The sequence below is a fragment of the Corvus brachyrhynchos genome, unplaced genomic scaffold (assembly GCF_000691975.1).
Source record: "Corvus brachyrhynchos isolate BGI_N302 unplaced genomic scaffold, ASM69197v1 scaffold961, whole genome shotgun sequence".
Taxonomy (NCBI): domain Eukaryota; kingdom Metazoa; phylum Chordata; class Aves; order Passeriformes; family Corvidae; genus Corvus; species Corvus brachyrhynchos.
Window position 1 is genome coordinate 484,971 of NW_008236008.1, and position 13,392 is coordinate 498,362.

General features: G+C 40.2%; 1 protein-coding gene across 2 annotated transcripts in view; it reads right to left on the reverse strand.

Moving 5' to 3' along the window:
• The window catches only part of LOC103614123 (serine/threonine-protein kinase Sgk3), a 33,766-nt gene extending 20,395 nt beyond the window's left edge, over positions 1–13,371 (reverse strand). The window contains exons 1-3 of one of the 2 annotated variants that reach the window (XM_017731087.1): positions 13,349–13,371; positions 6,059–6,263; positions 1,204–1,287 (exon numbers count right to left, since the gene is read on the reverse strand). In XM_017731087.1, the coding sequence (XP_017586576.1) occupies positions 1,204–1,287; positions 6,059–6,136 (162 nt within the window). In that variant the 5' untranslated portion in view covers positions 6,137–6,263; positions 13,349–13,371. Of the gene's footprint in view, positions 1–1,203; positions 1,288–6,058; positions 6,264–13,163; positions 13,189–13,348 lie in introns of those variants that run through there. The other variant, XM_008632002.2, reaches the window with a different exon arrangement.
• Between the last annotated feature and the right edge of the window lie 21 nt (positions 13,372–13,392).

Sequence of the window (13,392 nt, forward strand, 5' to 3'; positions counted from 1 at the left end):
ATACAGTAGCTGGCAATTCTTCCCTTAGCAACACCAGTATCTCTTCCAGTTAGCAGCACAAGTTCTTTGTGGTGTACTATACTGTATGAATTACACTGAATAGAAACTGGACTAAATGCCCTCCTGGTTATGCTTCCCCAGGACCTCCCCTCTGGCCATGTTAGAGAGACCAGTGCTGAACAAACTTCAGCAGAGCAGTGCTAATCTGAATGGCAAGAGAACGTGGCAAAGGATCACCAACATCCCCTGTGAAAGGAGGATATTCTGGTTTCACATCCCTTACAGGCCTATCCCTGCAAGGTGCAGGCAAAGCATAGCATGGATAGGTATCCAGGGGCATTTCAGCTCAAACCTCATAGAGCAGCTCCAAGCTCACAACCTGCACTTGGAGGCCACTGCCACATGCAAATCCATGCACACTGAGGCAGAAGAGAGAAGGCCTGACTACTCCCCAGAGAGACAAGGGAAGGGAAGTGGAGGCACAAATAGGCAGCTGGTAATATTTTAATACGGGAATCAGGGGGAAATTACTTCCTCTTTTGTGAAAACATTATTGTCTCTAAACATGAAGAACTGGAGAAAAGTATGGACACAGCACACATAACTCAGACTCATATCTGAGCAACTATTTGCCCCATTTGCCCACTATGTAAAAAGCACAAAATTCTCTTCTAGCAACAAACCCAAGAGATCCATACTTAGTTGCTGAAGGGGCCTATTTTATTTGGAACACTGACCACATTTTTTGTGCAAAAAATCGTACCTGGTACGAAACTGCAGGTGTGAATTGCCATGAATGACTGACTAGAAAATTTCTATTAAGAAACAAGGATTTGTTCATTGCTTTCAGCACTTCACAGAAAAACACTTATTTTAGGAGAAATGTATCTATCTAGATGTTTTGTGCGATTTTTTATCATGAAAAAATGCCCATTTTAGATGTTTTGACAACCACTAAATTGGAAGTTTCATTAAGCTATGATCCCAAGTAACTATAAAAAAAGTGACAAATAAGTGGATTTTGAGTCTGAAATTCAAACAAACCAGAGTTTAAAAAAACCCACTCCATCATCTTCTTTAATCAGGCTCCTATGGTTACTAAATGTTGACTTAAACTCCTCAAGAGAGGATTAACTCAAACCATAACACTGCAAGTGTTACTCTGCTATTCTGGTATGATTTCATGGTTTGCTTTTTGCTTACCGTATTGTAGAGTTTATCAAACTCTGCATACCGTCGAAAGACAAACCATTCACTTCGGCCAACAGAGACCAACACTTTGTAAACCTGTAGGAACAAAGACAGTGTTATTGCCCACAAAGCTTAGAGAAACCTCCCAGGTTTAATCCTGTGCTGGAAGTAAGGGCAGGTTGTTAAATTTATTGTGTAAATGCACTTATTGAACCATGCATTTCTTACAGCTAAGTCACACAGAAATCAACAGAAATTATTAAAAGAACAATTAAAAGAATCTGGTACTTTACAGAAAATTTTTAAACAAGGTAAGCAAAAACTAACACCAAAATTGATTTAATGGAGTTTCATAAATCAGTTAATATCCAATAAGAACACCTGGCCATCAGATAGCAGTCTATTAAAATTTAATACAAAATTCGTTAACAACTTGATAATCCATAGTAAAGACTAGTATTAAAGAAGCAAAGCATTTAAAAATACTGAAGACTGCCTTCACCAAAAGCTAAAGAGAAAGTACATATGAAAGGTACAAAGATAACTGTTCCTTCCAACACCTTGAATACAGAAGAACCCTGGCTGATAGCACAATTGTTCAGGGAGGAAAAAATAGTGCTGTGGCTTAAATACAGCCCACATAACATAATACACAGCACTGGGATGAAGGGAGGTATGGCTGGAACCTGCTGACACTTCTGGCCTTTCAAATGCCATGGCACAGAGGACTTCAGTAACTAGACAGATTGTCAGTCCCTGGATTCATAAACCTGGTTGACAGCTGTGTGTCCAGCAGGCTTCTCCTGTCTCTTAGGCAATTAGTTGTCTTCACTTCTCTACTTTCTTGTACTTCCAGAAGGAGCTCAGCTATTCTTCCAGGGAAGAGGATGGGCACAGCAAGGAAATGAGTGCAGAGGGCTGCCAATACCCAGTGCAGACAACTGGACCAATGCCCCAGTCTCCCCTCTGCCCTGCAACAGCACCTTGACGCTCTCTCTAACTCCCACAGGGGAAGTGGCAGCCCCACCATCCGTTCCTCAGCCTGAGGGCTGCAGTCACGCTGTGTTAACTGCTCACATAAGTTGTTCCCAGTCCCAGACCCTGGGGAACACATCCAGCAAAATGCCAATGAGACCTTCTAAGAAAACCCACTTTGCCTCATTACTGCTAAACAAGTGTTAGCATAAAACTTACCCACTCCCCTTCTAGAACCTCCTTACACTGTAGACAGCAAAAGCTTCAGCTGCAAAACTTAAGCACTGACCTCCTCAACTGGGTATCTTATACAGCAATCAAGTCCTGCAAGCAATGTTCAAACACAAAACACCTCTGCTCCCCATGACTGCATGGCAAATCAATGCCAACACACTTGAGCAGAGGGCCAAGGCAGACAGCACAGACTGCAGAGTGCACAGGCAAGCATAACTTAGGACACGAGATGATATCCACCTCCTTGGCAACTGCAAAATTAACACAGTTTTGTTCTCAGAGTAGCTGTAGAACAATGATATAATCAACATTTTTTACAAAAGAGAGCATAAAAAAGCCTGTATGAGGTCATCCAGTTCACACCAGTAACAAAGCTCTTGCACACCCCAACAAAGGAAAAGCTGCAAGTTCAACAGTTATGGAAACACTGAGCAGTAAGAACATGTACAATATCCACAAAGAATCTGGTAAAACCTAAAACCATGACATGTCTGGGCTGTAAGACTAATTTCAGCTACACCTATGTAATGATTAGAGAGATGTGCAATGCTTATTTCTAGAAAGGTGGGGTTTAAGTCTAATTATTCCTAATCCAAATTTGGCCTTAGAAAACTCCTTAAACACTCTAGACTTACTTAGATAATAACCTTTTTAAGTCTAATTATTCCTAATCCAAATTTGGCCTTAGAAAACTCCTTAAACACAGATACGATGCAAACCCACAAAGCTTTGAAAAAATAAAAAAGAAGAAAAAGAAACAGAATTCCTGAAAGCATCACTGTAAACTATCTTCCCAGATACAGACAGGACAGGATCCAGCTATTTCTGGATGCAGCAAAATTTCTTCACAGAAGTCACTGAAATGAAAAGACTTCAACTCTGTTGTGGTAGCTCATGCTCCTGGATTAAACACTTGATTTTTATTAAACAAAGAAAAATAAAAAAGTAGGCTGTTTTCCAATTTTGAGAGAACAATCATTGAGAAAGTAAGGAAACTATTTATTGTCAACAAATTAAAAGAAAAAAACCAAAAACTCCAGTTTCCACAGGGCTGGGGTTTAATATTATATATCACAGGCCTAAGACAAAGTTTTCAGATTTAATCAAACAAACAGCACCCTTGAAAGAGATTTTTTAATAAGCCTGTGTATGATCCAGGTGTGAAGAGAGATGAGAACAGGTCAGAAGAGAAAATTAAGCCTCAGACATCAAACAGCATAGGGATAAAAGTAAGAAACCCAAAACAAAGCTATTTGTCAAAACAGGCAAAAGAATGACCTAATATGCAGCAAGGACAGAACAGCAATTAATATAGGCTAGATATGGTCCAAAACAGGGAAATACTTTACTCTTTCTATGAAGAAAGTGAGTGCTGAATCTTCAGAAAAACGCAGGACAGTGAACTAGTGTGGATTTACATAGAGGCTGGTTGCCAGGAATTAAGTGGAAGCAAAAAAGGTTCCCTTCCAGAACACCCAAAAAATGCAAATATGTAATTATTTGAAAAAAGAAAAAAAATTGGTAATAAATATATCAAAAGTATCCAGTATTTAACCAAAGCAAATAAAATATTCAATAAAAGATCATGAAAATGCTCAGGAGGAATGAGAAGTTCACTTCCAGAGACAAAGCTGAAAAGCTCATTTAATTATCAGAATAATGACTGCTCAGAGACATGATTGTTTTTAAAAATGCCTTATCAGAGTAAGTGTGAGGGGAAAAAGTAGAGCTAGCAAAAGTGAAGTTGCTCATACTTGTCTTGTTTCCATGCCAGCATTAAGTGAGCCACTGGAGGGTTTGAGCTGAAATTCACAGTTTCTATTCAGACCAGTAAGATTCTAGAAGTGTCTCAGAAGCAGCAGGGATACATACTGTGAGCAAGGGTAAGGTGAAGACTATACAGTCAGCTGAAATCTTTCCTAGCCTTTATCACTGACCTTTCTTTTCACTCCAAGGTTCTTACTGCTCTTTATAGAAATGGCACTAGTGTGGCCATCAAAAGAGACAGTTATACCTACCACAAACTTGTTAAGAACTGTTTCCCCCCCACATCCCTTTCTCACTCCCTGTCAAAGTACTGATGGGATCCTGTCATTACACACAGCCACAGAAGAGGGGACACAGTAAAAGCACTGACACATGCTGGAATTCACAGTTTCTACCATGAAGTTTAGTATGACCCTCACTTCTGTTATCAAATCCTAAAATATATGTGATAATATTCGAAAGCTTGGTTGTGAAAAGCACTTCTTGTCAAGCTGCTAATTACTCCCTGGCACAGAAAGCAGAAGCCAGCAAGACAAAGTGTACCTCTGCACAGTGTAAGCTGGGCTGGATTCCTTCTCCCCTCCTCCCTCAGCCCCCCATTTCTGACATTTCATACAGCTGTCTAAAGGGCACGCCCAAAGAAAATGCCTTCACACTGCTCAGGCTGTCTCACAGACCTTTAGGTAAAATGACCTGGAAACCACAACATTAGTACACGCTCAATATACCACACTGGCGTATTTTAACAGCAGAACTGCCAGCACTGAGGCAACAAAACAAACCTGTTTTGCTCAAGTTCAGACTTCCATGAAGGTTTTCCCGCTCACCTAAATTTCACATGCATCCAGAAGTTTAAGGAATTAGTAAAGTTCTCTTTTGTTTATTCCCTTTACCAGCACACTCCCTCCCCAAACTACATCTTGACACACTTGTAGAATCAAACAGCACTGTTCTTCACCGAAGAAGGGAGGTGAAGAGGAAAGGGAGATAACGTAACTCGTAGTAAACCATTGTTTTGTTGTATTCTTCAGAAAGCAACTCCATATAAGGGTGTTTGCATTCTTCATCTGGAGAGTGACTAATTCACTCTGTGAAAAAAAAAATCTTGGAGGAAGTTGCACAAGAGCAATGAAATAGTTTGAGCCTTTTCAAGGAAGTATTTTGATCTTGTCATTTAGGTTTATATAGAAACCAAACAAAAATCCACACCACACTACTTTATTTTTCAGTATGCAATGCAAAGAATTTCCCACACAATAGGAAGACTTCACAACCAGAAAGTCAAACTGGGAGGCAAAGAAAGGAAGAGGAAGAGGAATGACAAGGAGTGGAAATGGGAACAGGATAGGAAAAAACTCATAAGCATTAGAATCAGAAACAGGAAGGAAGACAGAAAAAAGGTTTTGAAAAAATTTGATGGTTTATACTTTTTTCATTTTACACAAAAAAATTACAATAGTATAATGCAATATCTGTGAAAGAATGGCCATTAAAACAAACAAAAAAACGCCAAGAACCAAATCCACACTTTACCCCTTTACAAAATAAATGTCTTCATGAAAAGTCATGTAGAATGCCAAAAATGGTACCAAAATGCTTTCCCTGTATTTGGATACTTAGATATTTTACACAAGCAAATGCAGCTATTTCGGGGTAAAAATGGCAGAAATTTATAACGGCAAGTTCTTTCTGCAGAAAGCCAAACAGGTAAACATTGTATAATATTCACTTTTCACACTGGACTATAGCCAGTGCTCACAAGAGCAAGGAAACTGATTTCCATAAACCTACTGAAAAAAATACGAAGCTTCGTAGAAGAAAAGAAAGCAGCACTGCAAGGCACCAACAGCCTATGCATTTGCCCACAGTGCTTACTCTCTCACATACTTACAGTAAATCTCTTTTTCTTCTCTCTGTGTTCATCAGAGCTGGGAATGCTAACACTTGGGCAGCTCTCTTTGAGATCCATTGTATGTTTCTTGTGACAGATTCGTTACAGGACCCTGCTTCAGGTGCTGCAATCAGGAGGTATTGTCAATGGTACTGATCCAAGATCCGCAGCTTTTCTTGAGAAAATGTGAATTCCATCATGTAATCTTGAAGTGAACATAGAAGGAAAATTTAAGTACAGGAACTCTTAACTCACAGTGCTAAAAACCTGTGTGACAAGAACTTTTGCTGGCAGGAAATGCACATTAATATGCACATATAAAGCCACAATCATGTCTATTCTGTAAACTTTCATGCTTGTAGTCCTTTGTTGTTTCACTGAAATCATCCAAAAAATCACTGTGTAGACATACTGGAAAAAGTTTGGGCCCACTACAGACAATACTTTGTAGGAACAAAGGGCACGAAGAAATAATTGAAGATGACAACCTGGTATCAGATATCTGAGAAATGCCACCAACTTGTACATTCAGAACAATTTATTTCAATACCAAAGGTTTTCAACTGCACAAGTCTCTACCAAAGGGCACCTCAGATTTGTCATAACATGCTGAGTGCATATAAATGTCACATCACAGATTAATGATGAAATGAGAAAAACTAATTTTTCATGCGAATTTTAGAGAGGGACACAGGCAGCATCATGCGTCTGTCTGAATATTTACCTTCTCTGCCCCTCTCCCCATACTGGGCATACTTTGTGTTTGGCAGAACACAGGGTGTAAGGTCACCCTTTCCCTTCAGTGGAACACTTAAGTTTCCTTGCAGATTGTACGAAGGACACAACACAAGAGACTAAAGCCATCAAAAAGGCAGAAAGCTTAGTATTAACCAGATGCCTCTTCACTCATGGAGGGACAGTATTCTCCACACCTGCCCTGAGTACAAGCACATTATTTACTGGACCCCACTGATAACAACAGGAACTTCAGCAGTGCTTAGGAGGAGCCAAAATTAACGCTGCATGGCTACAACCCTCTGTTCGGGTCTGCACACTACAGCCATTTGAACTGCTTCCTTGAATGCAGCACAGATTTAGAACAAGATGTGTCTGATCAACCAACTTACAAACATGAGAAAAGTGTTCCAGAAAGAGGGGGACCTCCGTTCTCTTCAAAATAGCCAGAGGAAAAAGGAGTGCCCAGTTCAACAATAACTCCCTGTTTTCTTAAAACAGGGAAGTATAAAAGTGACTCTATATTTCATATAATAAATTTCCAAAAAGCACAAACTAATCCAATGCAATTCTGCTATTAGAGAGACACCCGTATTTATGTTGGCACAAAGGCCAAAGCTCCTGGAATCCAGTGAAAAGATTTGTTCTTGATACCCAACTAGTCTCAGTCAGTCAAGCGACTATTTTTCTTGCTCTCAAAAGCCAGATCATCAAACTTCATGTTGTTATTTCTCCTACAGCCATTTAAAATTAAGTCAATTTTCAAAGATCTATCTGATGACTTTAACAAAAAGGAATGTTTAAAACCACTGTAATCACTGCTAAGTGATAGATCATCCGTACTGCAACACATTCAGAAAATTATTTTTAGCTACATCTGCATTTACCTTAATTTGATTGTTCCCTACTTCACCAATTAGTGCTGAGCAGGGTTAAGCTTCTCTCTCCCCCACCTTTATTTGACTAGAACACATTTGGCTTCATCCAAGCCAGTTACACAGACCGTGAGTTTCAAATTGGTTTCTCTTCTCCTTTGGAAAGCTACTGTTAAAAGCTTTATTACAAGAAGGCACACCTTCCACAATTTTATACTGGCATGAGATTAAGGGTGGTCTTCTCCCATTGCCACATACTAAAATTGAGATGTAAAGGTTTACTGACCTCTTCTCCATCATAAGAGGTCCACTAAAACAGTCAACAGGCACCACTTCCAGTAAGTGTTTCACTAAGCTTAGACTTTACTAAGCACTTGTGTCAATCTTTAGCCACTTCAGGTCAGTGTCAGGAACTGAGCGTAAGACCCTGTGTTTTATCTGTCTTCCTGCTCATCACAGAAAAACAAGCAAGGCTTTAAAATGGATTAGGTGTTCCCTGATTAATGTCACTCACTGTCCTTCTCCTCTCGTAAACCAACACTCATTATAAAGATTTCCAAGATGCCTGCACTCATTTTCACAAGACAGGCTGTATTTCTCTCATCCCTTCAGTTTCTTATTTTTAGTGTCAGAGTTTTAAATTCCAGTACAGGAGCCATATGGATTAAAAGCTGTAGTCTTGGGAGACTGAGCTTTATGTCAGATCTGAAGTTGAAAGATCTCTGAAAAACAAAAGGTGGAAGTGTCAGATTAATTCAGGAAGAGTTTATTCTTCTTACTGGGGAGAAGCAGAATAAATCATCTGAGAAACCAAAACTGTAATGTTCACATTTCTTTCTTTAAGCTGCCTGGAAGATCACCGGCTGTGATTATTTTCTTACCCTGAGGCATCTCCTCTGAGCCATGCCTGGGTAATCAACACTAAGCTGAACTGACAAACTTGGAAGAACTGCATTTTCACTTTGCCACTAAGCTCCAGCGGATCAGAGCGTTCTTTCAGTTTCTATTTGCCTCGAGCACATCAGATCTTGAGAGCTTCTTACATCTGAACTGTAGGTCTGAAATAGGGATAGACTTGCCTTAATCTTTACCATGCTGTAGTTACGAACACAGCTGTAGGTTAAATAGCAGGTAAAACCACTAATGCTCTGATAACTACATAAAGTAATAATGGAGAGAAAACAGTAGAGACCTATTTTTATCCACAGCTTCAAAAGTGGAAATTGCAGCATTTTGAAGGATGCCAGATACGAGTGAATTTAACAGACCCTGTCAGCAGAGAAGTCTCTACCTCTGGTTACAGCGTTTCCTGGAACGAACAACAAGCAGCTCCTCAGCTCAACTTTGATAAAAGACCAAAAGGGAAGGGAATGTCAGAAAACCATGTATCAAAGTAAGTCCCCTCAAATCAAACTTGGGCACCAGTGAAAGATGCAGATAATGCAGATAATGTGCAAGACAGGTTAATGCTGAGACCAGTGTTGTCCAGAAACAGCTGAAACTTAAGCTGCTACAGTATGTAGGCCTGGAACAGGAGAAGGCACAGAGAAAGGTAGAGTAGAACAGAAGTCACCAGTCCTCCTGGCACAGTTTCAAGTCTATCAACAGCTACACTGTCCACTCTCTCCAAGGGGGCTGTCAAAAAGCCAGCAGTATTTTCACCGTTTCCTGCAGGAAGCCACAACAACATCAATTTTCAGACTGACCCTTGCCTCTGGTGAAGCAAGAGCTTGGCAATAGCAGAACCCTGACACCATGAGAGCATACACAAATCTACTACACCCACAAATGAATGCCTAACTATAAAATCTTCTGTGCAGCCTCCTAGCAGCTGCATGCAACAGGCAAATATGACATAGTTTAGCAGTATGTGGCATCCTCCTTTTACTCTCCTCTACATAAGCAAACTGTATTAGAAAAGGTTTCTGAAGTTTAATCAGATTATTTTATTCTGCACTGAAATATTTTCTGTTCTTTTTAAAATGGTAGTGGCCCAAAGATGATACCAATGTATAATCAAAAGATCCTTTTTCTGGGTGCTTATGCTTCAACCTCTGCCCAGAATGTCCAAGGCTAGATCACGTAGCTGCCTCTCCAACTGCTGCCAAATTGCCTTAAGTACCTCTAAGGCCAGTGCAAATCACACTCACTCTTTAAGTAACACAAGGGAAGCAGTGAGAAGAACAGACAAAAACCCCAAAAGACTTCCTGCAAGCATGCTTGGAGGAATCACCAGGATCCATATCCATTGGAACCCAACACTGGAACACTGCATAGGCACTTCCCTATACACGAATCATTGGCTTTGAAGGACTTACTTTGGGACTGAGTCATCAGTAAAACCAGCTGCTGAAAATCTCACCTGTGATTCCAATTACAGAAGGAACCTGCACACAAAGAAACAGAAAGCAAGGCACAGGAGGTAGTCCTATTATTCTCTGTAGTCCTATTATTCAGTGTAAACACTACCCTATTTCCTTAACTTTAGAGAAAGTATCAACTTTGGCATACTTTTCATCACTTCCTCAGTCTTCTCTACATACACTGATAATGGCTCAACATATGACTGGACCTTACACAATCTTGGAGAAAACCCAGAAAGTCAACTTTTTCTCAAACTCTCTATGGAGAAATATGTCCCATTCTTGTTACCAGACAGGCGACCGACACACAGGAAATGGGAGACGAGATATTCAGAATTTAGTGCAACAGAAATACAGGATGAGGAGATCCAGGGACTGTGCATGAAGTCAAACACTTCAGAAAAAGCCAAAAGCAAAACACAGACTGCTAATCTCTAAAGAGACAGGGATGGCCAGAAGTGGTTCAATAATGAGGTTCTGGAGAAAACAGGTTTCATTCACAGAAGACATCCTTTTAAATATCACATTACATACGATTTTTAATACAGTAACACTAGACACCAGGGTAGACCTCTAGCAAGACTTCACCTGAATTAAAAAAGAGAGCACTAACCAAAGTACTCTAGCCAATCCTTGGCTTATCTCCACACTCCCTTCTAACTAAAATTTGAGAGAGTTGAGAATTCAGCCACTGCTATAAAGGAAAAAGCCTGCTCCCTGTTTACACATCCACCCACTGCCTAGCAGTTTTAAAAATCTCTAGTAGCACCACTCCTCTGCAGCAACATGGGCAAAGTCCGATTCAGCTGAATCTTTCTACTTACAGAAAAGGACAGCAGGTACAGTGAAAACTCAACCAAAGGAATAAAATAAGTAACTACCCTCTTTTTGTCTCTATCAAATTTCCTTTGGAGAAGTCAGGCAAGCATTGCATTCCCACGATTGTGCTGCATCCAAGAACATCCCTTCTGCCCCACCTCCCAAAAGAAGCTCCAGTAAGTTGCTCTTAACTGGCATATAACAAGATCCGTGTCTTGGACTAGACCTATTTGCATTCATATTTATTACATGACAGAACACAGGTTCTCTGCTGTGGTAAGCAAACCCTGAGTAATAAAATGGGTCTTAAGAACAAACACCGCCAGTAAGAGGCAGCTGTCTTTTAATCCTAAACACAGCTCCATAGTAATTTCAACTTTAGGCTGTGTCCATAGTATCCACAAGGATCACTATGTGCCTCAGATGGTACAACTTACACAAACAACAGAGTATATTAAAAAATCCAGTTTGTCTTACACTTGCTACCTGCACACTTCTTGGTGTGCTTTCTCAGCCTGCTGACACACCGGGTCCAATTAAATTTTTTATGCAGATGCCTAAGGATAGCAGAGCTCAAGAGTTATAGTGACAGCACTGTAAGCTCCTTTGAAGAGGTCTTACAGACAGCTGTCAGCAGCCATCTGCAACATAGTCAGTTCTACGTAAGAGGGCAGTCAGACTTCAGTAAACACCAAGCAAATAATCCAGCCTCGTTTTACCCTCTGGATGAAAATTAAACGAGAGAACACCACATTTCAATTCCAGATATACTGGACATGTTCTTACATGACCTTCAACAGAAGTCACCAACTGCTCTCCCTCTGTTTCACTACATAAACACAGAATTCTGATCTGTTTAAGACTGATGCTACTGCTAACATATTGAACATGGACAGAGTTCCTGGATTTTATGTACTGTAACTGGCAAAAAGGTAAAATACATATAATAGAATATAACTGGATAATAACATGATGAAATATGTAAATTCAAGCTACAGGCCACCATCTAGAAATCACACTTTTGAAGTCTGTGCTTTACAGAACCGATGGCTGCCTAGAACCATAAATCTGTTGGATAATGAAAAGGCAACAACTTAAACACTTGAATATGAAAGGCAAGCAAGAGAAAGACCCTTTAGCAATATACAAACTGCGTGTCCAGTTCACCACCAGTTGATTCATCATGTTACATTGGTGCAACCACAGTGAGTATTCTATGTCATTCTTCAGGGACAGTTTACAGACTCCCACAGGTAAGAGCATACACTAACCTCTCACATATTTCTGTGCTGCACAGAGAATGAGAAGGTTCAGTTCACAAAGATTCAGAGATTAGCTGCTTATGTACAGAAAACAGAATTTGGTGCAACAATATCAGATGTGGTGAGGCTGTAATTTACATCACAGGTGGGAATTTGAAGCTGGAAAGCAATTTTAACACATTATGTTGTTATTATTATTATGTTACATTATCATGTAACCACTAGTGCCTACTTCTTCAGCTTTGCCAAGGTTGTTAAAGCAACCAGTACTTCTCACTGACATGGGCAAGTCAATTGTGCTGGATTTCTGATCTAAATGAGGATCTCAAAGTATCTTTTAAGAAACTGGTCAGCTTTCTAGCTTTAAGTTATAAAAAATACCATGCACGGAGACTACCTTAACAGCAGTGAACTTTCCAAAGTGCTTTCCAAAAGCTAGTAACAATTTTTCCTGAAATCTGAAGTCTCTTAAAGCCTTCAGGAAAACACTCCTCCATATGCAGCTTCTGTTTTTACCATTAGTTCATATTACAGTCATTGAAGAGATTGATCTGCAGGTGAAGACCATTAAAAAAAACCAAATTGAGAACTATATTTAGACACTGAGACTAAAACAACACTAACATTAGAAGAATCAAAAATAGAGTAACATCAACCCTTAAAAATACAGTCTCATTCTGTGTGTCTATAAAACCACTTGAAATGTCTATAAGAAGTTATAAAAAAACGTTAGCTACAAGGATACTGCAGCAAGTGATATTCACAGAAACCTCCAGCACAGGAAGAACCATAAGGGCATTCAGGTGACACTGCTGTACTGTGATGAAATGCACTACCAGCATGACAACGTATTCTAAGTTTACAGGGGAATAAGAAAGGCACATTCCATCCTGCAAAACTACTGCACGTTTAGAAGCAGCAGTTACACCTTTACGAGCTGCTAGAGGAGGAAAACTCACGTAAACACACACACACATTAAAAAAAAAAAAAAAAGGACGAGCTGTCAGAACAGCTTTAGCCATAACACTTTACAACAGCCTTTTAATTTACCTCCACAAAATTAAATTCCTCAAGGGTACCTGAATCCCGACAAGGCAGCGTTGCCTAAGACGCTTCAGTGCTGCTCCCCCGAAACACCAGCACGCCCTGGCTGCGAGCCACTCGGGGAAGGACGAGAACGACCGCGCAGAGGCCGCCCCGGTTCCCCTCCCCGGGTACCACGGATCCGCAACCACCTCCTCCTCCTCCTCCTCCTCCTCCTCACCGGCGCAGCCACCGG